Below are 27701 nucleotides of genomic sequence, written 5' to 3'. Positions count from 1 at the left end.
TCTGGAGGTGTTGTTTATAACATTCACAGCTGGCCTTTACTTAAATACATACTTTATCTACTGGAGAGAAAGAGCTATAATGGCTCCCTCAGTATGTACTTGTTAGACGCATCTCTCTCATATAAACACACAACCATTTGGTATATACTCTAGCTTACAACTACCATTTTATTTATAAGCAGTGTATAGACTGGTAATCAGGAATGTTTCTCTCCTTCTACGCATCCATACTGTATAAAGGGGGTGTACAAATGCATACTCACTCACTCACTCACTCATCGTCTATACCGCTTTATCTTGTATACCAGATCACGGGGACCTGGAGACTATCCCATGTGACTTAATGCACGATGCTGTGCTGTGTATGTGTGTGACACATACACATACACACAATTACACAATTATTCACACAATCCGGGCAATTTGGGAAAGGCAATTAGCCTAATCTGCATGTCTTTAGACTGTAGGAGGAAACCAGAGTACTCTGAGGAAACCCACAAAGCACAGGGAGAACATGCAAACACCATGAACACAGAGACGGGAATCGAACGCAGACCCTGAAAGTGCAAGGCAACAGTGCTAACCACTAAGCCACCGTGCCCTTCAAAGGGACATTATCAATATAAAAGATTTACTGCCAGTATTGCAAAACACTAAAAACCGCAAACAAGAGAGGAGGAAGAGGAAGTGAGGATGAAGGCTACTTCCTGTGCAACAGATGTCTGGATGTCCTCTGGCCTAGGAAATTAGAGAGAGGGGGGACTCCGCTGGAGGATGGCCTCTGCCTCTGACCCATATCACTCTGTATATATATATATTTGTGTGTGTGTGTCTGTGTGTGTGTGTGTGTGTGTGTTTGAGTGATCCTTCATGTGTATCCATTTGCAGCCAACATACTTCCTCATTTACCACATCTACACTTACACAGATGTGTGTCCTTGTGCATGTTTCCATGTGCGTTTTTCATCAGATACTTCCTTATTTACCTCCTAAAGAAATTGGACAATCCCCACTGTTGGACAAATAAAGGTATATCTTATCTTGAATATTATTAACATTTATATAACCTCAAATTTTCGGATGAAAGTAAAAAAAAAAAAGAATGTTTAATTTTCTCATTTTTAATTGTTCATTTTAATTTTTCTCAGAGAGAGAGAGAGAGAGAGAGAGAGAGAGAGAGAGAGAGAGAGAGAGAGAGAGAGAGAGATAGATAGATAGATAGATAGATAGATAGATAGATAGATAAAAACAGTATGCCACACTCATGCACAGATCCCTGGGCAAGCCAATGTTTTGCATACTTCAATTTGATATAGAACACATGCAGTTCTATAAATTAACCCTTAAACAGAGATGACAACGCATACATGCATGCACACATACTGTACCTCTACAGATTAGATTTCCTGATTAGCCATTTTTTATACCAACTAGTCATCTTTATTAAGCAAATGTAAAGCTTTTGAATTTTGACTATACAAGCTGTGAGTGCAGAAGTTGGCCTGCTGTAGTGACCCCTTGCCGGAAAGCGGCCAAAAGAACAACAACAACAACTATACAGGCTGCTTACCTTACTGAGGTGAAACTCCAGTCGCCTCATGAACCTCTCGATCACCTTGACTTGCTGCAAAAAATAGCTTCAACGTTATCATTACATAACACACCCTTAGAGACCTACAGCTTGATTTTTTTCTTTGTTTGTGGTCCCAAAACACCCCAATGCGATGAAGTTACTATATACTGTAAATAACATTAATACATTCTTAATATATACTTTTCTCAGCCAATCCTTTGTGTTTTAAATAACTAATGTAAAAATAAAACAGGAACATTAAAATGTAAAAATATAACTGGAAACTATTTAACCTCACTTATGGATGTTGTCTTGGTTATAGATAAACAAACATCACATACAATTAGGTCATGTATAATTTTCATACTTAACATACATCAATAATATCATTAATAATATTCTCGCATAAAACAACAATTTATTTAGTGTCTTTCTCACCTTGTCCAGTTCATAAAGAAATCCCTGCAAGTAAACAAAAATGAAGAGAGAAAGAATTAAAGATTATGATCAAGTGGAAACCATATTCAAAACAAAATGGTCTAATATTGTACCACTGTCTAAAGTGTAGCACTTTTGGATTTAGCTTTGCATTTCTTTGACTTATTTACAATAGCTCACATGTGTATTAATTTTTATTAGTGATACTCAGTTATTGCTTTACATCACCTAATGAGAAAAAAACTGTTTTAAATAGTATCAGAAAGTGCATGTTTATATTTCCACCGGAGAATCACAGGCGTATTTTAGTTCCTGTACTGGTTTAAAAATCTAAAATTAGCCCCAATTATGCATATTCTAATTTTCCTTCATTTCCCCTTACCAGACGAGAGTTCCTCTTAGACTCCTTCATCTGACGGTTCAGGCTGTCCAGCTCCATCTGATGGACCTGCAGGTAAGACCTGGAAGCACAGACATCGGTTTTTAAACACGCAGCAGTATCTGTGCATAACTGTGCATAACTGTGCGACACAGTCAATCAGTGCATCATGAACCTCTGAAAGAAAATTTCACTGATATCTGAGTCATAAAGACCAGCTGGTTTATTGCAATGTAAATTATTAAGACAGATCTTGGATCACCTTATGGCTTTTTATACTGTAGGCTGCTCTAAGTGCTGTGAGCAACTTTTAAATTATATCTCAGTCATTTTTATGCATGATGGCTTTGATTAAAAACAAGTTTAATGCCTATTTCATAAATATAATGAATATTACACCTAATCCTGACAGGTTTAATTGTACATATTTTGCTTTAATATTTTTGCTTATTTATTCTTATAAACATTCCTCTGTTTTCATACGCACATATCTATATATCTATATATATATACTGTATATATACATACTGTATGCACACACACATATACTGTATGCACACATACACACATTATATATATATATATATATATATATATATATATATATATATACACATATATATACATACACACTACCGTTCAAAAGTTTGGGGTCACTTGCAAATTTCTTTGTTTTTGTTTAGTGATTTATTTTCTACATTCTACAACAATACTGGGGTTTTTAAAACTATAAAATAATACATATGGAATTAGGTAATTACGTAACAACAACAAAACCAACACTTAGTTGTTATTTTAAGACACAGAGGTCAGCCTTTCTGTAATAGTTCTTGCAAGAACAGTATTGTCAAGTGCATTTGCAAAATCCGTCAAGCACCATAATAAAACTGGCTCTCATGAAGTCCATCCCAGGAGGGCGAGACCAAAACCTACCTCTGCTGCAGGTGAGAAGTTCATTTAGAGTTATTAGCCTGAAAAATGACCAATTAACAGCACCTCAGATTAGAGGCGTTTTTTGGATGCCTTCAGCATTCCTTTACAATATAGAAAGAAATAAAAATCAGGAACAATCATGGAGTTAGAAAGTGACCTCAAACTTTTGAATGGAAGTGTATATATTCAAATTTTATTCGTCACATACACAGTTATACACATAGGTATGAAGTTAAATATAGCTGAAATGTAATGTAGTGCAGTGTAGAACCGTACATTTTTTTTCAAACGATTCACACAATTTCATCCCGTGTGGTAAGAGTCATTTCTTTGCTAAGTTTGTTTAGAAATAATAATTGTACTGGATGACTGAAATAAGTGCTGATCAGTTGCTCTTTGTTTAATTTAATTTTAAGTTGAATGTTAAACTTTTGTATTTAAAGTTAGTTTGTGTTGTTTAAATGTTTTTTTTAAAGGTCAGAAGTCTCAAAAATAATAAAATAAAATCGCTCGGTCACTGGTGATTCCCATCCCTTTCTGACATTCAGTTGTTCTATACTATGTATGGAAACATTTTACTGAAAATCGCATAAATATCAGCTCCTGATAGCTACTATAGACGGTTTCTGTTATCAACTCCAACCAACAGAGTCTCAGTGTGCTCTGCTGCTTCTATATTGTAGAAATGAACAAAAATGGAAAAAAGCGTAAAAAAAAAAAAAAAATTGCTCAATTTCTGTTCTAGACGATCTTTTTCTGATAAAGCATGTTGTTGTGTTCATCACTGATCACTATCTATTTCCCAGAAGACTGTTTATGTTAGCTAGAATTTATTTACATTTTTGAGATGGAGTGGTAAACTCTAATTCCCTGTTCCAGAAGTTGTCAGACAGCAATCCAGATGCAGACCACGCAAAGCGTTTCAACAGACTGAACTGGGACTTGAAATAATACTTTAGCAGTGCCAATAAACATATGAACAGGTGGGCATGAGCTCGGCTTCTGCAGCAAATCCTCTGCTGCAGCTTATCTAATAATGCACATTTATAATAATTATTTTACTGAAAACAGCTCCAGCGTTCAAGACATAAAGTAGTAATTAGAAATGGAAAAAGTTCCATGGACAGTCACTGACTTTTTAATTCTATTTACCCACTTTGCTCTGATCAGCGAACTGATGGCATGATTTGTTTAAAACAAAAAAGTCTTATTAAAGACGAATGTCGAAAAGAGTAGGCATTTATTTTAGACAGACTCTCAGGTTAATAAGAGACGTCTCTCATCTGTTCAGAGTCTAACGCTAGCTCAAATTGTTAACATAAAGTGCCACTGCGATTCCAATTGTCTTATTTCTAGCTGATCATTAAGGATTATCATTGACAGCAACTGCTGTTGTCATTTCATCATGGTAGCTGCTTATCTGCAGGAAAAGAATTAAGTGCAACTAGGCCATTATAAATTTTACCTGAATACCTTATGTACACCAATTGGATGTGCCATTCCATGAACTGATTTCTACAAAAACATTTGGATTTAAAGTGATGTCGCTGTATACTTACTGAAGGCCTCTTTTCAGAGCTTCATACACCTCATCCAGCCTTTCGGGCTGTGGCACCTTTGGAGGAGGCGACTTGGCGGAAAGGGTGAACATCCTGCTTCCTCTGGAGGGAGTCTTTCTTGTACACGCTGGGGTGCGGAACACAGAGAGGCTCCTGAAACACACACATATGTTTGTTCTTTTAATACATCAAAGTGCACTATACTTTTTAGGAAACCAGCTTGTTTCTTGTTTTGTTTTTTTCTTTAGATCTGACTTTCCAGTTATGGTTCCCAGTTAGTCCCCACTCACAGAGACAAGAGAGCAGAAGCGTTTCATCATGGTTTAGAAACATCTCTAATAAAATATAAATCAACACCATCTAAAAAACATGCTTTTTCATATTTTCAAATTAATAACTTACAACAAAGCCAACATTCATAGCCCTCTGTGCCTAATGAAGTAGCAAACTCAGATGATGAACTCGGTGTTACTGCAGAGCTGCAAGTCTGTCTTAAACCTAATTAGATGAATCGAGCCAGACAGACAAGCTATTTTAAACTGTCTGAATTTACATGCATTAACATTCACTCATTATTTTCCAGAACGGTTTCTTTAAAACGACATTCCATTGTTACCAAAATGACAATCCAAGCATTAAATAAGCTAACAGTTCCACCAATATTTCATTTTTTTGGCAATTGAATGCACAAGGCCAAAGACAAAAACAACAAAAATCAATAAATTCAACGGGATGGAATGTGTAAACAAGCAAAGAAGCCTTCCGCATCTACACTGCATTAAACACAGCAACACAACAAAGTTTTAAGAAGTAGTTTATGCTTACAGAAAAGTATTTTTTCCCCGTCTAAGACTGCTCTGCCATTATTACCCTCCCATGAAGCTTAATCTAAAGAAAACCAGACATTTCTTTCTCACACTCCCATACCAAAGTAAAGGCAACATTTCCTTTGCGTCCTTAACTCAAGTGGCCAGCTTATGGGGGTGAATGCTTTTCTTCGGAGGAAACACAGGCTGCAAAGGACATCCTGTCAGCTGCAATCACTAAATACAAACACCACAGACACACCTGGAACTTCTACAGTACAAGTGTAACGACACACATTGTGAATTAGTGGGTTTTCACATGCAGGTGTGTACATCCACAGAGATAAATGCAGACAGAAAGACAGATTTGTAGATACTTAATCATTAGAAAAAGTCTCTTCTTACAGGCAAAGAAACACTACATGACTAGAATTCATGTATTAGTAACAAGCAAAGTGGAACTGTAGATTGGAAGGGTTAAAAATTTAATACATCAAAAACTGCTAATTATAGTAATCATTTAAGCACAATCCATGCATGTACACTGAGCTTTCATTCAAACATCTTTAGCTTTGATTACGCCATATAATGTAATTGTAATTGATTTATGTGTGAAAATGTATCCACAGGCTCAAAGACACCACTCGTTCACAATTTTAGGTTCTGGAATATGCCTATGTTATTAGGAATGGAAAACTCCACATTTGTGATACCCTGGTCATTCAGTACATTCATCAGCTGACTTTATGGTCATCAGCTGACTTTATTTTATTGCCACATAATGTTGCTGACCTGACCAACGGAAGCAACCCCAGATATAACGCTGTCTCCAAAGGGTTTTCCAATAAGCCCAATGTGTGATGGGTGCATCGCTTTGTGTGCTGCATTTCTTAGCCTGACAAACATATTGCATTGAATATAGGTCTATCTGAGCTCATCAGACCATATGACCTTTTTGATCCCCCCAAGCACAAGCTACACTAACAAATGACCAAAGAACTGTTTAGTCCCAACCATGTCAGTTCTTGTCTTATTATGTTTGCCATTAATCTCATTATTAAATTGTGATTTCTACTGTCTTTTTTATGATGCAACTTCACCAATCATTGAATCGATCTTCGATAAGAGTCATTCATGATATTTTTCTAGTCATAGTTCTTCTGTGAAGTTGATGGTTCAGCACTATATTTCAAGGTTTTAATAATCCATTGGACAGTTCTTAACCCAATTCCACTTCCATTTCAGCAAACTCCTCAGTTGTTTTCTTTGTTTGATGCCTTACCTCACAAAGCAGAGACTTTTTCTTTTTAAAGCAACTGTTAGTACGCAAAAAAATATTATTATTTTTACATACATGTATTGTGTGTATATACATATATATATATATATATATATATATTAGTGCTGTCAAAATTAGTGCGTTAACGCATGCGATTAATTTGAAATATTTAATGCATTAAAAAAAATTCACGCAATTAACGCGGTTGCAGTTTTTTTTATTTTCTGTTGTGGCCGACGTGTGTTTAACGTGCAAAGAAGTATGGATAAGACCAAGGAAGGACTTTTAGACGGAAAGTTTCAGTATAAAACTCTGCCGGATGGTTCTGTGGATAAAACAAAAGTAATCTGTACATTTTGCAAAGCCAAATTTAAATACCAGAGAAGTAATTCGTCTTTGACATATCACTTAAAAGCAAAACACCCCACCGAAACAATCTCTACAGGGCCTAGCCAATGTAAATTGCATTGATTGTTTTGAAATTCAAATGACACAAATGGCACATACCTGTGTTTTTATTTCTGTAATAAATATGGCTTTCAAGCCAACAGTTAATTTGGAGAATATTGATGGTTTATTGCAGGTATGTTGTTTACATGAAAAAATCTGTGTTACAAGTTAAACAAAAATTCCAATAAACAATCATATTTGAATTTAAATAGTTTCATTGTCTTGAGTTTACATTAATTATTTACATTTAAATATCCAAAAAGTTTCAGTCTTTTAATTGTGATTAATCGCGATTAATTGCAAAAAATTGTGCGATTAATTAGTTAATTTTTTTTAATCGATTGACAGCACTAATATATATATATATATATATACAAACATTGCTCATTTTAGTAATTAATCAAACCATTTTAGACCAAACCTGCACTGGACTGTCTTAGACCACACCCACAGAGGACTGTACCAGACCAAACCAAACCAATGTCATATTGTTCCATGTCAACAGACATTCCTGGCCCACACCCATGGTGGACTGTTCTGGCGCAGACACATGATGGCACACTGCAGCCCAGGCTCTGCCAAATACTATAAATGAATGTCTTTTTTGTAATTCCGACATTTGTGTGTGCACTGACCTGTAGAGTTTGTCGTGGGAGTTGACTCCGGCAAAGGACTGGCTCCTACTGATGGACCTGGTAAGGACTCGGCGGGTAGGCCGCACAGACAGGGACATGGTGGACAATGATCTGGAGGGGCTCCCTGTGAACACAAAGCAAATGGGAGAAAAGGGGTTAAGGCATTAGAAGGTACACCGGTCAAGTGGATACAGATTTTGAAGCGGAAATATTAAGCATGAGTGCATAACTTTGATCTAACCCAAGGACCATACTTTTCCTTAACCCCCAGGATATAAACAAATGTAAGCTGCTTGACAACACTCCAATACAGACGGAGCTGTAAAGCGTTTATGTGGTTCCTTTTCTTGAGGGGTTAGATTGTTGGAATAAGCATGATGGGTCACTACTTCCACACTGAAAACAATGGCCCATGAGGAGTGCAGGAAGACGCCACAGAGCCGATCTGAACGACTGTGGAACATCCTGGACACCTCCCTTGCAAAAAGTCTTCCTTTAGGCCTGAATGCTGCTTCGAACCATGTCCGGTCCTTTTAGTCAAGATAACCTGTCACTAGCTTCCTGGTCTGTTTTGTATTTAATCAGTGGCCTATAGCTGGAGACATCCCAAAGACACCTCATTCAAAGGCTTGGATTCACCCTGCCTGAAGTAATGCACCAGCAGAGCACAAACTGAAAGTAAAAATGTAAAAAAAAGTAGAAGAGGCTGAGCTGATGACAGGCAGGACGTAAACCGGATCTATAGAACATTTCCCTCCTTTTTGGCCTCGAAACCATATTTTCTAGATGAAATCACACAAATCACTCATTCTTAATTTCCCACAAAAACTAATACTAATAAACCGCCGCCTCCATGCTCTGGGCCAATCTCGATCAAGCCTTTCAAACACATTTTGCATCAACAAGTTATTTAGCACCGATCAGTATAACCATAATTGAGTTGGATATATAGTTAATGGTACAGCACTGACATGGTCCAATGGCATGGGCCCCATGTCTGACTACTTAGGCCTTTGACCTTTGAACACCAAGTTGAACCTTTGTCCACTCTGAATATATACACAAGACTTAACATCCCCCATCTTAGAAACCTAATCATGTTTTGTTTCATTCACACACACAAACACATTGCATCCCTAAAAGAATGCCTCATCTTTGATTGTGCAACGGATTCCAATGACATGAGTCCCTTCTATTATAGTGACATAAAAACAAAGCAATCATTAGCATGGTCACATAGCACATAGCATAGCATATGGCATAGCTTTTAGCCTAATTTTACATCTGTTAACAAAAATGATCTAAAAAGGGAAGTAAGTGGTGCATATTATCATAAAGTTGTTATCAAACAGTACATGACGGATACAAAAAACCTGGAATAGCAGATCAATAATCATTTCAAACAAACAGCAAGAAACTAACTTTTTGTCCCCTGCACCAGTTCTGCGACAGATTTTGATTTTGGAATTTAACTGTATATAAATGATCACTCAATGATCATTCCTTTACTTCCAAAGTTAGATGTGAAATGTGGATATGTTCACACCGCCTGTGGCAGTAAACAGTACCAAGTCTTTTAAATCATTAACATTTTCAGGTAAGTGTAAAAGGAATTTGACAGCTAAACTGTACACAGAATGCAGGAATAATTCATCAATCCTCATGTTTTTTAATTATTTTTTTACTTTCATACAAATAAAAACATTCTGCAAGGCCTTGGTGCAACATTACAGAAGTCTGAATAATATCTGCAAACTGCCTGCATGCCTTCTTTTCCCTTCTGTTTGCATTCCTCAGGTCTGCTTAGTCTCATTAACTTATTAAATTATTTTAGCTCAGTGCTCCAGTGCTTTTCTTAGTAGAGATGAGCAGTTCATAGGGAAAAAAAAAAAAACAGGCACATCACTGGCCTAAGAAGAAAAGTTCAGGGTTTATTTTAGGGCTGCAAGATTTAAATAATTTTTAAAAAAATCATATTGCAATTTTTTTGACACATATAACAATTGTGATTTAAACTGCAACATGTAATTATTAAATGTATCATTACTAAACACATTAATCCACCGAAACAGCAGATAATGATACAAATGATAAATATTATTTTTATTCATTAACTTAAAAGTATTTTCGAAGAAATGCTTAAATTATTGACAAACGCTACATAAATGCTTGCCTATGCACATATTACCTGTAATAAATTGCAAGCATTTGCAATTCAATGATAACAAAGATCCATACTGCAGTTGAAGTGTACCTACTAAATCTGTATAAAGAGCTTGGATATGGCCACTCCACAATACCTGAGACTATAATTCTGTAGTCCTTTCTATACATTTGTACCTCCAAAAGAAGTGGTTTGATCTCATTTTACTGTAGATTTTAAGCCACCACACCATCTTCATCAGATCTTATACACAAGCCAATGCTACAACCTCGGATTGAGAAATTAGTGTCAGATATCTGCAGAATTCAGAATGTTGAAGGCTGCAATCTGATTAGTTCTCTTAATTTCTGTGCATGCTATAGTTTAGTTTTTGAGCCTTTCAAATTTTGGAATAACTGTTAAAAGAAATCTTTCAAAACAAAATGTTAGAAGGATCATGTCTTTAAAAGCTTTAAAGATTGACATAAACCATACATGGTTCTCAAAATGTATATTATATGTATTAGAATGTATGATAAAATAAAGGGGGGGAAAATAGTCACCACAGCAAATAAAACCTTGAAATGATTGAACACAGACAAAGCTGATCTTGTGTACATGCCCATTTTTGGCAGACACTAATTAATTTTAAGGAGTATGAAATGAAACAGTCACGTGACAAAAATGATAAAATAAACAAGATGCCGGAAACCCAAACAAAGTAAAGATTTTTTCTTGGTAGATTCCGTTAAAAGTTTTTTTGCAAGTTGGCTTTGTGTCCGCCATGATGGTGGCACTTGTTTTAAAGAAAATTATAATGGGGTCTCAGATCACATGATCTCAGTGCCATAAAAGGGAGGTTGGGCCTAGTTATTAATTATTACTAATTATTATTAAAAAATATGTTTTTTATAGGCCAAGGCCAAGATAACAGTATCACTCCACATTTTTGTATATATTCTTTCTTAGTGTACTTCTATAGTCTAATCAATCAGTAAAGTTTGGCATTAAATATTTTTTCTGAGTTTCCTAGTGGACTGTGGGAAAAGTTGCCATCTTGGTAAAATTGCCTCTTCCTATTAAGTTCTAGTTCTACAGTTTTTCTTCTGACCTGTGGGACAAATCTTTTATACAAAAAGTCTAACAAACTATTTATTTGGTAATTAAAGTCCTGCAATCATGAAATGGACACTTCTAAATAAAAGAAGTCAAAAGAGGCTGAAATGTTAATGATATTTTTCTGCTAAATCTGTTTCCTTTTTTGCTTAGAATAACTGAGCCGTCATGCCATAAAAGTGAAGACATGGTGCTATTCTAGGTCAGACCCGCAGGAAACTAAGCAATAAAAGAATGAAAAAAAAGATATTTCACTCTCTGATATAAGCAATAGAGAAAAACAACCATTTTTAGGTGACGAATGACAGAGACAACTTTGTGTGTCCACGGTCCCCAAACCATCCTAGAAAAATAAAATGAAAAGTCCAAAAGCTATCTATAAAAAATGACGTTTTTGTATGTACGTATTCATAAAATCAACAACATAAATCTCTTCTCTATGAACATTAAAAACTAGGTTAAAAAATCCACCTTAACATGCAATAATAACATGCTTTTGATTTATACATTTTATTTGAACCCCTTTACCTGAATCAGCATCCTCTTGTTTGTTCCTACATAAACAACCAGGCAAGCCACACATCTTCGGCTTGTCATGTCAGGCTACCAAATGCTTAACCCATAACCCTTGTCCTTTTCCACCCTTTTACTGCGGGAAAAATTCCAGAAACTTCCATGGGGGAAAACCACACACTTCAGGATCCAAACCCTGAGCTCCAGTCTGGCATCCATATGACCCATGTACCTGCCTGCATGAAGGAAAAAAAGTCTCTAGGTGCAAAACCAGGATTTGATGAAAATCATTGCTGATGGTGTGAATTTGAGAATTTGCCTTTCCACTGGCTATAATTAAAAAAAATTATGCTTGACAGTGAAATTCACAAACCTGTGTGTCCGGGTGCTTATATTGTTCTGACTGGCCTTTTTTCCCCAGGACCGTTCCAGAATAACAAAGCGCATAGGGGCCACCCACCACCCAGTAACACCACTCATAGAAACAGGACTAATGTTAACCCAAACAGACACACCATGTATATCCTGCCAAGCTGCACTGTCTCATGATGTTTGTTTATGAGGACAGCTCAATTCCTTACAAACTTATCTGTCTTACTCAGCATCAGGGGTCACAACACCACTTGAGCCAAACTGCTGACCGAACAATGTTTCTGATACAACCGCGAGACCAGTGAATCAGTGAATCTTTCAGCATGCACTTTATCACTTGTGGTAATGGATTAGAATCAAGCCCTCTTTAATCCTCATAAGGATTCGACTTACAGGAATATTTATCTGACTAAGTCTATGCCTTTCCTCTGGAAAATTGCCTGAATAAAGCTTCATCTAAACTTGAAGTAAAATTTCTCAATGGCATATTCAATAATTAACGGTCTTTACCTATCAAAAATTGATTGCTTTGATGTCTAAACGGGAAAAATACAGGTAACATGTTCTACAAAGAATCTTTACACGTTTCTCCAAAAGGAAAACAGAAGAAGATGCAAGAGTTTAATGTATTAAAATAAATCCAAAAATAAGCTCAAATAAGACCTCTTACTTGCTCATTCATTCTTGATACCACTTATCATGTACAGGGTCAATGAAGCCAATCTCAGGGGATCTGGGGCATTAGGCAGGATACACCCTGGACGGCATGCCAATCCATTGTGGGGCACACTCGCACACTTACTTCCACACTACGGCCAATTTGGAAACGCCAGTAAACTTAATCTGCATGTCTTTGGACTGTGGAAGGAAACTGGCGTCCCTGGAGGAAACCCACCAAGCAAGGGGAGAACATGCAAACTCCACGTACGCAGATCCGAGGCGAGAATCAAACCTTTAACCCTGGAGATGCAAAAACAGTGCTAAATGCTACACCTCCATGCCGCCTTAAATAAGAATGCGAAATGGCTAGTTTAGAATAGCTTAGACTATGTTCTATCTACTATGTGCTTACAAGAACTGTTACACACCCTGGGTATAATTAGCCAGCAGGCCATCATTTTCATCTAAAACATTAATTAAACAAAACAGAACTCAGCTATTTTTTCATATGCTAAAGGGTTTTAATAATAATAATAATAATAATAGATAATAATGATCTTTTATCACAAGTAAATCTATTTTTAAACCTTGGAAAAAAGGATTGTGAGTTCTATCTACTGTCAAAGCCTTTTCCTGCTGAGGGACGTGGTGGATCCGGAGCCTATTCCAGGAACACTGGGCGGGAGGTACAAATTTTCCCTAGATGGGAAGTCCTTCCAGCTTATGGCGCCATTCACACTCAGTACCAGAGGAAATTTAGAGACATTGATTCACCTACTGGAATGTTTTTGGGTGGTGGCAAGATTTACATTTACTGCGTTTGGCAGACACCCTTATCCTGAGTGACTGACAATTATTTCACTTATATAAATAAGCAGCTAAAAGTTAAGGGTCTTGCTTAAGGGTCCGATAGTTGCAGCTTGGTGGTGCTGAGATCTAAACTCACAACCATCTGATCAGTAGTACTGAGCTAGGACTCGTCATTGGGAAGAAACGAACGCAGATATGACAAAGTTAGCACGCAAAACTCCAGACAGGCAGTAGGATCAAAATGACGACTCTAAAGCTGTGAGCCGGTTACCTGCTAGTTTGTTGCTCTGCTCTCAATATATTCATACCAATATACTCACCATAACTCAGCTAACAGCTAACCCTGTGGTACTGCCCAATTTACAGACACGTACAGTACACATTTTGCCCCTCACATTAACATCACGTTCACTCTTGCATGCATGCATGCATCTCTGCCATTTTTGTGGGTATATATCATTTTCTTATCTTCTATACCATATAGCCTATCCCAAGAGGCTTAGGGCGCAAGGCAGGGTACACCCAAGACAGGGTACCAATCTATCGCAGGGCACACACACATACTCATACTCACACACTCATTCACACACTATGTGCAATTTGGGAACAAATTAGCCTAACCTGCATATCTTTGGACTGTGGGAAGAAACCAGAGTACCCGGAGGAAACCAACCAAGCACGGGGAGAACATGCAAACTCCACGCACACAGAGACGGGAATCAAGTCTGGGTATATATTTACAAAAAAAACTTAATGTGTATTTGATGAAATGAGGGTTAAGCTGCAACACCATGGGTCTGACAACATGCTGACAGACAGAGTGCAGACTCAGCCCACATTCCTTTCATATATGCACCTGATAAGATGGCTGTCATGTCCAGAGCATGTAACCACAAGAGGCATGAAAGAAAGGAGCAACGTTTTATTCAAAAGTCAGGTGCGGTAAGATATCCAGACTCATCCGTAAACATCCTGAAGCATCGGGTTCACTTTACTGGTTTCCCACCGAGAGTTCTGTCAACCATAGAACAAGTTTGTTTCTTGTTTAACATTAAACAGAAATGATTAACAACAAATTAAGATAAGGCTAAAAAATAACATTCCTGCGATAATAAACTAGATATTTATTATTGGCCAGTGCCACAAGATTATGCTCATTTGTTGACTTCCCTTTTTGATAATATGGAAGAAGAAAAAATCCCACTCAAGAAACCCTTCCTTCCATTATTCCACTGAGACAAAAAGAAGAACATGCATCTCTGTGCCTATATTCTGCTTACCTGCTACTTTAATTTCTAAGCTGGGGATACACTACATGACTTTAGACAGAATTGTTTAAGGGATTCAAATACTGCAAGTCCATCGTAGTCTGTCAAAAGTTAGCACAAGCTGCAGCCAGGGGGCTTGGCAAAGTTGGCACAGAAATCTGTAAGTGTATGAGTGGTACAGACTGAGTACAGTCTCATCAGGAATAGTCCATCAAACATGTTATAGACTCTAAATATAGTGCACTGTCGTCACTGACCCGACCTGGGAATGCGTACTGTCAATAGCCGATAAACACAGACCATGGGCAGGATACAGGAAATAAAGGGAAATATTAAAAGTAAAACTTATGACTATTAATATCAAATATTAATGAAATGAATACATTAGTTAAAATATTAATAGTAATGAATATTAAATATTAATGGAATAATACAATTAAAACTGGCTCATATTTAAACTGCTGCTGCATTTAGTTTATCCATGTTCGATGGTTTTCTTTTGCTGCTTCAACTTTCTAAAAGTTTATTCTTGCTCTCGTGAGAGGTTGATGTGTCTGCAATTTGGCCTCAGTTCATGTAACAAGTTACGCAATCTATGATCCTTCATCTGGCACTATTTTTGGGTTGCCATAAAAATAAAAAATCAGTAGAAACTAGTTGATTCTTGTATACTCTCAGTCTTTTCAAGTCTTTAAGCAACAGGATCTTAACAAAGTGTGTCAAAATTCCAAATATTTGCTATACTAATAACTTCCCACGCTACACAAATCCAGTGACCCTTAGCTCCAGTGAGTGCTCTTAGAGCCCTTTGCAAATACACAAGGCTTTGGTAAACCTGAGCTGCATGCCTGAGGACATGTCCTGTCCTTACTGACCTCCTGCTCTGTTTAGGTTAGTCAACCCTGAGGTGTCTGACTGAGCTGGAGAATTCAAAAGTAGACAAAGCCAAGATGCTGCTCTTGTTCGCCAAAAACCTAAAGAGACCTCCTACATAGCAGAACATACATTTGGTAACAAAAGTAGTGAAAACTAATTCACACAGACATGGACACTGGCAAACTGGCATCTGGTAGTTACAGGGTCTTTAATACAAGGTAACCTCATCCAATTATCTGTCCCAGTGTTTATAACTTATTGGTTTCTACTTCAAATACACCCTCGCCTCCAACATCACCCGCTATATTTCCTTTGTACTGAAGTTTGGCTTTTAAAAGTCTGGAAATGTAACTCATAATGGGAAAACTGAGTGCTACCAAAGAAATGACAGACCACATCAGAATCAAACATCTTGCCTTGTAAACAGCAGAAACCATATAGTGCAGCGGTAAACATGCTAATGATAGAGTGGCCAAACCCCCCAACATGTAAACGCATGCATAACAAAAATCTTTTTTACAGCTGACCTCACAAAACATAATTACAAAATATTCCCGGTCATGACCAACACGAACAGTCAGCTGATATTAAACCAAAAGCGTGACAGGAAAAGATTAGATCACTGAAACAGCCAGCTACAAATTCTCAATCTTCACAAAAGTCCCTTAGATCCTACTGAGTTCAATAGTACCTCCATATCCACTGTACATGTTTGTCAGCCTTCGAATAGTTTAAACCAGAGGAGAACAATTCTTCAGGTTGTTTCAAAATAACCTCAGCAATCACTTTCAGAATGAAATCAGTGTCCCGTTAGGCTGCTTCATCTTCTCATCTGATACTCAGAGCTTTAAGAGTGAAAAAACTCAGAGAATGAAACAGCGGCTATTCCAGGGAAAGGGAAGGCTCCCTCTCCCTCCTACTTCGCCTCCCTCTGTTTCCTGTACGCTTCCACATCTGACATCACACTCTTCCTGTCTCTGCCTCTCCCAGCAAAAGTCCCTACGCCTTGTCTCCTGATAAACAGCCACCTCATAGTATCAGCAGTCAGACACCACACCGCTTGGTGGAACAATTTCATTTAGACCAGGAAGTTTTGTGTAGACCTAAAAGTCTGGTGAGATGAAAGAGTTATGTGTTGTTGTTTTTTTTTTAGTTAAAGATAAACTAACAAAGTTAAGCTAATTTCATTGACCCATGATCAGCTCAGTTAACATTACAGAACAGGTTGCTAACAGTCAAAACAGTTCTTGCTGAAGCCATAATAAGGTTGAGATGAGTCATGTATTCTAAGACAAAGCTGAGGGTTATCATGATCTTATCTTTACATTCAGGACAATTCCCCTTTTTTATACGCAGGTGGTAAATATTATTTGAATTTGTATGGTACTTGCTCTGTAAAACCTTAAAAAAAAGCGTTACAGCAGCGATTGTTCGGAGCCAATCCCAATATACTCCTAATGTCAGATGACCCTAAAACGAGAAGTCAAGTGATGTTCAGTGATTAGTACATGGTACTAATTGCCCTTGCTCTGTTATTAGTTTTAAACCAATCATGCAAGACAACATTATAGCACAGACACAGATATTTAAAATGGAAACAAAACTGCAGAATTACTCAAAGACAGATGAGACACTTCTGACTTTAACATCTATAAAAGTAGGTTAAAGCTATAGGTGTGTGTGAGCTAAACTACGTTCTTAACGTGATCGTCAGCTAGGCTGCTAGTCATCTCACTTACCTACTGAGAGATACAGTTTAGGATAGTTTTTGGTTTGCTTAGATACTTAGTTTTGACACAGACTTAAATTTTGGGTTAAAGTATAGTTTAAAGCATTGTTGTTGTTTTTAAGTGTATTGAGCATTTTATTTCTTTCTGTTCAGTGCATTTCTGGAATATGTCATGCTACCACTGAACTCCAACTCCTTCCTGTGACACTCATTTTGTATAACCTGTATATAGCCCACTGTGCAACCCACAATACCCAGCAAGTTGGGTTCACTTCCTGTAGTTTAAGGATGTCCAAAGAGCCCTAGAGCCTAGACCCCAGAGCCTCTCTATCAGAATGTCTAATAGATGACCTTCCAGCCAATACATTACTTAATTTGGCAGAATTTTTGCAGCAGACCGTGTTAACACAGTTCACTAAAATGCAATGAAAATCTAATTCCTACACCTGCAGTTTAATTAAAGAATGATACTTAGTCCTGGCTACAAGTAAAAACCCATGGTTTTAGTTTACATCAAAAAGGTATGTATATAAAAAAACTGGAATATACTACGCGTGGAAAACCATTATTATTTACTTTATGTTAGTTTGTTAGATTATGATAGTTTGTCAAATTTCTGTTGGAAAACACATTTAAAAAGTGCCCTAGCACCTACAGCATTCAGCCATCTTGGACAGATTCCCTCTATACCTAGCTATACCTAGCTGGTCTTATTAACAGTGAATCATGTTCTCATAAATCCAGATTTCATGTATATGTATGTTATATGCTCACCCCCTTTCCTTTGTAAAATGGCTAGAGTCAACACTGTGATGTCAACTGGCTGGGGTGTAACAATACATCATGACATAATGTATGATATCAGGCTCTTGGGTCAATACATTGGGGGCAAATAAAACCCATATTTTCTTGTATTTCACAAGCCTATGTGCTAGCATACATACATAAAACCTCAAACACACACAAACAGTCTCTCTCAGTTTGTTTAAAATAGTCTAAAATGTTTATAGCTGCAAATATGAAACTTCACTCAGAATAGCAGAGAACATATGATTCAAAAGAACATTTAAGCTACGATCTCAAATACACCACCTTGAAAGCCACAGGGCCCAGGGTTGCCAGGGTTTAGTTTCTTAGGAATAACTGGATGACTTGGGCTAGTTTTAAAACAAGGTTAGGAAAAAAATCAATTGGTTTAGACAAAAAGACTTAGAAAAGGGAAATAAGTGTCTTCCTTCTTCACGTACCCACAGTTTCTGATGTATTCTCAGTTGGTTCAGTTAAAGTGGATATTAAGCTAAGATCTGGCAATCCCTAAACTCCAGTGCAGTGTTGTGTGGATCTGTTTAATTAATTTAATTGAAGGGTCAGTTTTTGATTTAGAATTAGTTCACACATTTAAAGCTATTAAGGGAAACTTTTAAACAACCATAAAAAAATTTACTAAAATAGACCAATTCCTTAAAAATGTACCACAGCTTTTATGGAAAATATAACAGCGTACATCAATACTGAAATTTTGCAAGATTATTATTTAAGCTTCTGAAGTTAACAGGAGTTGGTGCATTACTGCCATCTACTGGACTGGAGTGTGCAACTCCACTGCAACTCCACTACATCCTACAACAAATATCTGTACTTTCTACTTGACTACATTTGTACATTTGGCGTTGTGTTACATAACCACAGTAGTATTTTATATGGTAATATTAATATTAATACTATCTTTTATTCTTTATAATAATTAATGTTCCTTGGGGTCGCAGTAATTTGGCACATTTATTTTTAAGTTTTAACAATTAGTTCCAATTGAATGGAACAAAGGTAATAATTGTTTATGAAGTTAAAATACAATCTCTATATTTTATTTAAGTGCAAAAAACGAATTATTTTGTGTAATGTTTTATGTTTGACAATAGCTCTAAAGGGCACTGCTGCTTAGTGACCCATATGCTTGCTGCGCATTGCAGATGACATTTTGATGATTCACACTGCATGTCATTAACACTGTAACTGCTACACAAACACAGATGCTCACGTGCAAACATGCATCTTAACGCTATATTTATTTTAGAGAACCATTAAACAGCTGCCATGGGTACACTACTGACAAAGAACTGCCTCATGCAATCCCTTCATGCTCTTTAATTTGTGCGTGACAGTCTATCGATGGACAAAACAAACCGCCTGTGCATGGCAGAGTTTGGCTGTTACTGTAGACTGGGAACCAAACCTTATTCTTGATGATTTGCCAACACTAACAGCTACTTTACATTTTTACAGAAAGTTGTTGAAGACACACCCAAGATTTATCTATTAAGGATCAATGATGACATTGACTTCCCTTCACCATAGTATGGTCCTGTGTATAAACAGCTGGGTGATACACAAGCAGGGTTGTAGGACATGAGACATGGTCTATGAAGATTAGTTCAGCTTATATCATTTACACTGTAATTTCTACTCATTTCTATTTCGTTCTCTACAGTATAAATCTAATCTGGTGATTCAGAGCTTGTATTTCTTGTTCCCTAGTACTACAACCACTAATAATCAACAATAGCTGGGAAAAATTAAAAAAAGGCCTCCTGTGTGTCATAACAAAAGATTTCATCCAAAAAGCTCTGGTTCTAAAAAATGAAGCCAACATATGCAGTTCCTCGAGTGTCCACTGGGAGCTGGCGCCACTAGTGAGCCAATCCCCAAAGACCACCATGTTAAAAGGCCCAACTTTGCAACAGAAATGAACATGTTTACAGCTTGGTAGAAAAAAGAAAATTGGCCTCCACAGCTAAATTTTCATTCATGACAACTACATGAGGTGAAATTTCATGTAACTCAGCAGTTTAAATTATATTATAAGCCAGAAAATTAATGTTGCCTTGCACCCCCAGGTTCCCGGTTCGATTCCCGGCTCAGATCTGTGTGCATGGAGTTTGCACATTCTCAGGTTTCATCTGGGTACCCCGGTTTCCTCCCATAGTCCAAAAAAGGCTTACTGGGTTTCCTAAATTGCCCGTAGCGAGCAATCTCTGTGTGTGTGTGTGTGTGTGTGTGTCCTGTGATGGATTTGCACCCTGTCCAGGGTGTATCCTGCTTTGTGCCCTAAATGTCCCGGCACAGACTGCAGGCCCCCCGCAACCCTGAATACAGGATAAAGCAGTATAGACAATGAGTGAGTAAGTAAGTACACATAATAAGGGTCATGAGTTGAGTGACGGCTGCACTGCAGGTGTCAAACTGCTAGCTGTCTGCTATGCACTTTAGCTAACCAAAAGAAGAATCAATGTAGTTTAACTTACCACAAGAAATGTAGGAGTTGCAATGCCAGGGCAATGTGTAGGATTTCGATGAAGGACTTAAATCAAATGCAATGTTAACCTGTGAATAAGCATTAGCCATCTTTGCATTGCAGCTAATCTAAAGCTAAGCTAACTAGCTTGTGGTAAATCTATTAAGTAGGCAAATTCCAACCAACAGCAAGGTGCTGTTCGCTCCACCTATATGCCAATTTAAGGATTAACTAGGATTTAGGAGTCTGGTGACGGCCAGAGCTCCCAAAGCTGAGCTTTAAAATCGCTCTTTAGAAAATCTATGGGTGACTTAATGAAGGTTTTGTCCAGTTCTTTTTATACAGTCCATGTATTCAAACTATCATGCAAAGACTGTCACAGCAATCCAGGACTGGCATCCAGTAGAGGAAATGGGCCATGAACGCTTTCTGCCCCGTACCCTGTTACAGCGACACAAGCCGGATACATTGTATGTGCAGCTTTGATTTAGAAAAAAAATTACTGGAGCTCAGAAAATGGTAATAAGAATAGAATATGTAATAGATGACAGTCATGTGACTGGACTACATCACTTTCTCAGACTGAGTGTGAACATGACTCCATCTTTATACACCATCAGAGCTTCCCTGTCAGACAGAGTAAACCAAAAGCTCTCTGCTGTTTTCCATATTTAGTTAGCTCACCAAGCTACTGTCAGGTTTGTTTAGATTCAGTAGGGGTGTGGTTTATCTCAAACAATCCTGGCTTTTGGCTAAACCAGTCAAGTACTTCAATACACCATTACCAGTTACTTTGACTTTCTAAAGAAAATACATAAAAACATGTGATATTAAGGGGACTTTAAACCTAACCTTAAAAGCAATCATTCTGTGTATTCATTTAGAGAATTTACAGCTCTGTAAGGAGACCCAGAATTGTTCTTCAATCCAACTGGATTACAACCAACTGTGATAACATTCTTGGAATTAATTAAAAAAGCTATAAATACTAAGTGAAACTGTCCTTTGTGAACAAGAATTATGCTTACACTCATCATCATGTGGAAGGAAAATCTGTGGGCGTAAAGAGAACATTTGACCAGCTGCTGCTGATGAACTGATAGACTTGTATAGAATACGCCTAAAGGATGAACAAAGGGTAGAGTTGGGGGTTTTGTAGACACCACCAAAGGGATTCTTATCTGTACCGCCACAGCTGTATTATCGTTGGGAAAAAGGGGCATTTGGGAGTTAGGAGTCAGACTGCACCTGAGTCACTACGGCACTCATGTGCTCATTCATTTCTTCCTCAACTTGCCCATTCATTCACACCCTCCCTTCCTCTCCTTCTACTCAATTTCTCACACACAGTGACTAGCTCAGCACTACACTTCTTTTCCTCTACCATTATTTAAAAAAAGAAAAAAAAAACGTTTGAAGCAGCAACCTTGCCCCGATTTTCCACACAACACAGACCTTCAGGGCTCCAAGCATAGAGCATTGCTTTCCCCGCCTGATTTTGGTTTTGTCTGACACTCTATACACTACAGCAGGGGCGTTATTGCGATTCATACAAACTTGAGCACCTCATGAGTGCTAATATAGAGTATAACATCCCTGCAATGTTTAGATATATGCATCACAACACACTCTGTAGTATTGGTTGAAAGTGTGGACTGCTTACCAGTACAGCTGTAGGAGGTAAGCAGAGATATTATGAGTATAAATAAACAATTGTCGCTCACAACATGACATCAAAAAAGTGTAAATTACTAATAGCTTCAAAATTTCTATTTGTGTCTTAAGCATTAGTGATTAACATCAGTGTATATTAACTTGTTGTCCTTGACTATCATTAAGTATTTTTTTAAATAATGGTCAACATTTTAAAAAATATTTTGTTTATGATGAATGTTTAACTCATTTTGATGATAAACAGTGCAATTGTTGTATAAAAGCAATACCTGTTGTTCTGAATATCAGAATGGCTGCGTTTATCTGCATTACGCTGGCTGCTATTACGTACAACAGGGTCGCGTGACCCTGCTTAATTAGACATGATACCTGGTGCTAAGGTTGGGTACCAAAACCCAGTGCCAATATTGCATAAGCACCTATATAACGGTATTTTTTAAAGAATCCGCTCAGGTACCATTTAGGCGCAAGTACCATTTTAAAAGTATAAATTTGGCATTGTTATCGTAAAAAAATAATAATAATAAAATAAATAAAAGACATTTTATAACTGTTACATACAGCACATTACGTCCTTGTACACAATGCATTACAGGAAGTGGCATCTGGCTTGCTAATAAACAGTAGGTGGATTATCCTACTGCTGACAAACACACACAAAGAACATGGATTTACTGTATTCTGAGAGCATACCAACCTCTCGAGCATTTTACTTATCAGCACTGTCTCCTGCTTTTCCTTCAGAAAAGCCACATAGCTCCCATAACCCACATACCAGCCTTCATGTGTTCCTGCTTGCCTGCAGGCCTCAAATTACAATAAAACAACAAGCACTATGAGACCAGCACTAGTGCTGTCAATACATTCTTTACCAAGTGACCGCATGAAACAAATAAAATAACTTGTAGAGAAGACATCTGTCTTAATCTAATCTAATCTAAATTCCTACACAATAAAGAACTTGAGTTGCATTTATTTATCTACATTTATCCTTGTTCATTATCTTTAGGAAGTAGTTTTAGGAAGTACTAGGGCTGCAGTGGATTTGGAGCTAATCCCACAAACACTGGCCTGATCTCAACACATTTCTACTGCTGTCGCTCGTCTCACCTTCTGGAGCTCCCAGCACTCTCTGCTGTTATAAATGGTTTCACATGGATAAAAACAGCTTATGCCCGGGTCTGAATATTTCTTGAGTGGATAATCTCACTTGGATAAGATGAACGTGTTTTTAACTACTGCTGCTGCTGTAATCACACTGTAATTGTCGATACTAAATGTCCTTGAAGAGTAATGCTTTATATTCACACGTCACCCATTTGATCCCTTTTTCAGACTGGTTCCTCTTTATCCTCGTATAGTTTTTCCTTTCACACCCTTTCACACTATCTTATTTGGCTTGCTCATTAGGCACCGAAATCTACATCCTGATTTAGATCCAGTAAAGCAATGATAATATTAAGTGCTTAAAGCACTTTTAATCTAAATTTGGAAACCTTTTTCAATTAAATTCCAAAAATTGATTAGATTAAACCCATAACCCAGATGCAGAGCATACATATGGTCATAAACTTAACCTACTTGCACAGAACTGCTAATGCAATTCCCTTGAGCCCCATCTCCCAATGAGCATATTAACACTATTGATTACTAGTCTGACAAATCAGCATTGTTCCTCTGTGTCCTGACAATGAACTGATAAGAATGAGGATGCGAGAGAGGAGAAGGGGGAGGAAAGGCTGGATCATGTTCATTATCAACCGTTATTTATTGCATTTGTAATCTCTAAGTAAAGATTTTATCCTCACCAACTTATCCTTCACACACTTTTCCAGCAACAGCATATGGATAGATGCATTTTCAGCTGTAACACATTTTGTTCAACTGTTTTTTTTTTTTTTACAAAGTCTGCTTTGTTACAGGTGATCAGCATTTCTGACCATTGCAGGAAAAATAAAAGTAAATGTAAATCCACCTGCAATACTGATCATTTGACCAAACATATTCGGCTGAAACGTTGCCAAAGCGGTACGATGGTTGCTAATCAATATGCAGAGTGGAACAGAAATCAATCAAATATTGAGCAACTGATTTATTACCAATGCTTCATTTAAATCTGTTACAGTATATATATTAACAGGACAAAGTATAACAACCCAGCAGGATTGTTGTTGGATGTTAAACAACTGGTTGGTTGTTAAAATGTTTTGGTAATGGTAATTGAGCAATATCAGACAGTGTGGAATGATGGTGGTTTTTTTTGTTTGTTAGATTTACTTTGATGAAATTACATTGGAACAATGTTGACCACATGATGATGGAATAACGTTCAACAAACGCCCCTTAAAAACAATATTAATACCAAACCGATGGCCTGAGCTGCACTTGAACGCTGCATGCTCACTATGGGACCATTGAAAAAAATTGCTGTTGATGCTGGTAAATGCAGATATATAACAAGAAATGCCATAAAAATATTGGAGAGAGATCTCTTCTGTGAAACTGAACTTGATACAGTTTGAATGCTGTGCAAAAACCATATTACAGTGCAATGATTTGGGAGCCAAGATGACCCTCACAGTATTATTTCTGGAATTTTTTTTTTTTAAAAAGAGCCGTAACATTAAAACACCAAGTTGTGTGACATGTGATACACACTGTGTGCGAAAGGCTGTTGTGTCCGTCCACACCTCAGATTGGAGTCCTGTTACATACTTTATGGACCACTGATGTGGTCTGGTGCTGATGACAATAATAAATGTTCAAGTTTGTGGTCCTGAAGGTGGACGTCATCGAGACATTGTTACAACAATATTACAGCTGTCATCAATGTTAGGCTTTCCAGTGGGAAGCTATAAGCCCCTATTACACTACACTACTCTTACAGTAAGTCATATAGATTCTTATACCCTAGACGCATGTTTGTATGAAGCACAGAATCATATGCATTTACGTATACAGGTAAATTTGCATCTTAAAGTCTATCTCAAACTTTCATTAACCTATTTTATCCTCATAGCACAATTGGCCTAATAAGCACTGACATAATATTAATACACAACAGCTTTAGCGGAAAAGAATCTTGCTCCAGGACCCCTATGAACCCTGTTTAATCCCCACCTGCTTACTAAGAAGCTTATTAGTCACTTGATGCTCCAGGAATAAACTCCGGCATCCTGTATGCATGGCACAGTTATAGAGCTTAAACACTGTTTCTCTTCATCATCATGTTTATTGCACAGCAATCAAGACTGCTCAGCTGCTGTATGTAACAAAACAGGACAAGATGCATACTTTAACACGTAACACGTAATCCTTTTTCCACACATTGTTTTATAGTGTAGATTCCTGCTTATAACTCCTTACAAACCAGCAACCCTTATTCTTATCCTTTATTCAGTTTCTTCCTGTGGGACATATATTAGTAATTCAGCGGAGTTGTAAGTGGACCAGGACTTTGTATAACCCTAGTCACCTTATTATCATATTTAAGGATTCAGTGCCACTGCAGTATAAATCATATATATAAAGTCCTTCAACCAACATACGCTCCATGTTTTAAAATCTAAGGTCAGAAAGACTCTGCAGTGCAGGTGATACACCATTCACATTCAGCACAGATGGGTGAGACTCTAAAACACGACCAAAAAACTCAGACATGTCGTAGATTTGGATTTTGGTTGAAGAAGTGCCATTTTGGTTGGGCAGAACTCATCCATATTCACTGAAACATGGCACAGAAGTAGGATATATGGGCATGTTTTTCAGACTCCATTCTCCTCAGTTCTTCTCTTCTTCTTCTTCCTGCTTCATCGGTAAACAAGGGTGCTAAAATAGTGCACCAGGGAACGACACAGATCAGAGAAAGAATCATTTTATGCGATGCTTGCCATAATTGCATCGTTATTTTACATTTCAGTTGTTATAAATGCGCACTGATTTTAATTGCTGTTATTTAAAAATGTGCCAGAAGTGTGTTCTTTGTAGCTTTCTGAAAAACCAACAATCAGTCTTAATCTTAATCTGACATTTTTGCTGGTATTTGCTTAAAAATGGCAATTTAATGAACAATGGTGATAATGGAACGCCATCAAAATGAGAACGAAGCATGAAACTTTAAAAGCGTCATTTCTCAAGTCATTAGAAGCCTTGATAAATTAAACACCATTAGCAACTACTTTGTCTCACACTGAATCTCAGTCTCAAACTCCCAACACCTTAACAGTAGCAGTAGGAGTTGCACTTCTCTGCTGTTGCTTCCTTTATCTAATACGTTAGAGAGGTCTGTACATACGTTTACTAACCGCAGTCTAGTGCATGGAGGAAATACAAGGCGTGTTATGTGACTGGAAACAGAAATGTGTTTGGTAGTTCTAGCTATACCTCAGGGGAACTGGAGTTTGCAAATATGTAAAATAAAGCCTGGAGCACAAAACCAAACCTGCACATAGCATGCTAGGCCAGTGGTGACTCAGATGGTTAAGGCTGTGGGTTACTGATCGGAAGATCGGGGGGGTCGAACCCTAGCACTGCCAAGTTGCCACTGTTGAGTCCGTGCGCAGGGCCTTTAATCAGAACTGCTCCCGTGCAAAGTGCTAACGCTGCGCTCTGATCCCAGCTTCTTAACTGGGATATGTGAAAAAATAATTTTACGGTGCTGTAAGGTAAACATGACAAATACTTAAATATTATTATAATATGCACAGGAAAACAGAGCAGGGTTGGGAGATTATGTCAGCAAAAGAAAATAACAAAAGTAATAATTTGGGCTCATCTATTATTGGTTAGATGTTTATTACATGAGAAATGTAAGCCATCAATGTCGTTTGACTCAGGCAAAGTCCCAATGGATGAAAGTCTGAAGTAGACAGACAGATATACTTTATTGATCCCTAAGGAAATATAAAGTAAAGAAAGTTGGGAGAGATTTGTCCTCACTGAGTTTATCAATCAGAAATGAAAGCAAAATGTCTCTCGGAAGCTCATCACATCACTCAATTTTACCCCCACGTAGGGCAAACATGCACAGAAAGAATAGATATATTTCAGAAGTGTTCGCGTGGATAATATTTACCTAATAAATGGATTATTAAAGGTTTACACCACCACTCTCATTCTAATTAAAATTTCATTCCTCCCGGGTCGGATCAGGTCACACTGTTTCGATTCAGGTGTTTACATGATGCACTTTTATTA

At 37.4% G+C, this 27701-nt stretch overlaps 1 protein-coding gene across 3 annotated transcripts in view; it reads right to left on the bottom strand.

Annotated features, from left to right (window-relative positions):
- The window catches only part of ripor1 (RHO family interacting cell polarization regulator 1), an 81210-nt gene that overhangs the window by 24710 nt on the left and 28799 nt on the right, over nt 1–27701 (bottom strand). For 2 of the 3 annotated variants that reach the window (XM_053501189.1, XM_053501188.1), the window contains exons 2-6: nt 8053–8176; nt 4883–5035; nt 2394–2472; nt 2012–2035; nt 1571–1624 (exon numbers count right to left, since the gene is read on the bottom strand). In XM_053501189.1, coding sequence (XP_053357164.1) covers nt 1571–1624; nt 2012–2035; nt 2394–2472; nt 4883–5035; nt 8053–8150 — 408 coding nt within the window. In that variant the 5' untranslated portion in view covers nt 8151–8176. Of the gene's footprint in view, nt 1–1570; nt 1625–2011; nt 2036–2393; nt 2473–4882; nt 5036–8052; nt 8177–16501; nt 16689–27701 lie in introns of those variants that run through there. The other variant, XM_053501187.1, reaches the window with a different exon arrangement.

The sequence above is a fragment of the Clarias gariepinus genome, chromosome 7, assembly GCF_024256425.1.
Source record: "Clarias gariepinus isolate MV-2021 ecotype Netherlands chromosome 7, CGAR_prim_01v2, whole genome shotgun sequence".
NCBI lineage: Eukaryota > Metazoa > Chordata > Actinopteri > Siluriformes > Clariidae > Clarias > Clarias gariepinus.
This window is presented reverse-complemented; position numbering and strand designations above follow the sequence as displayed.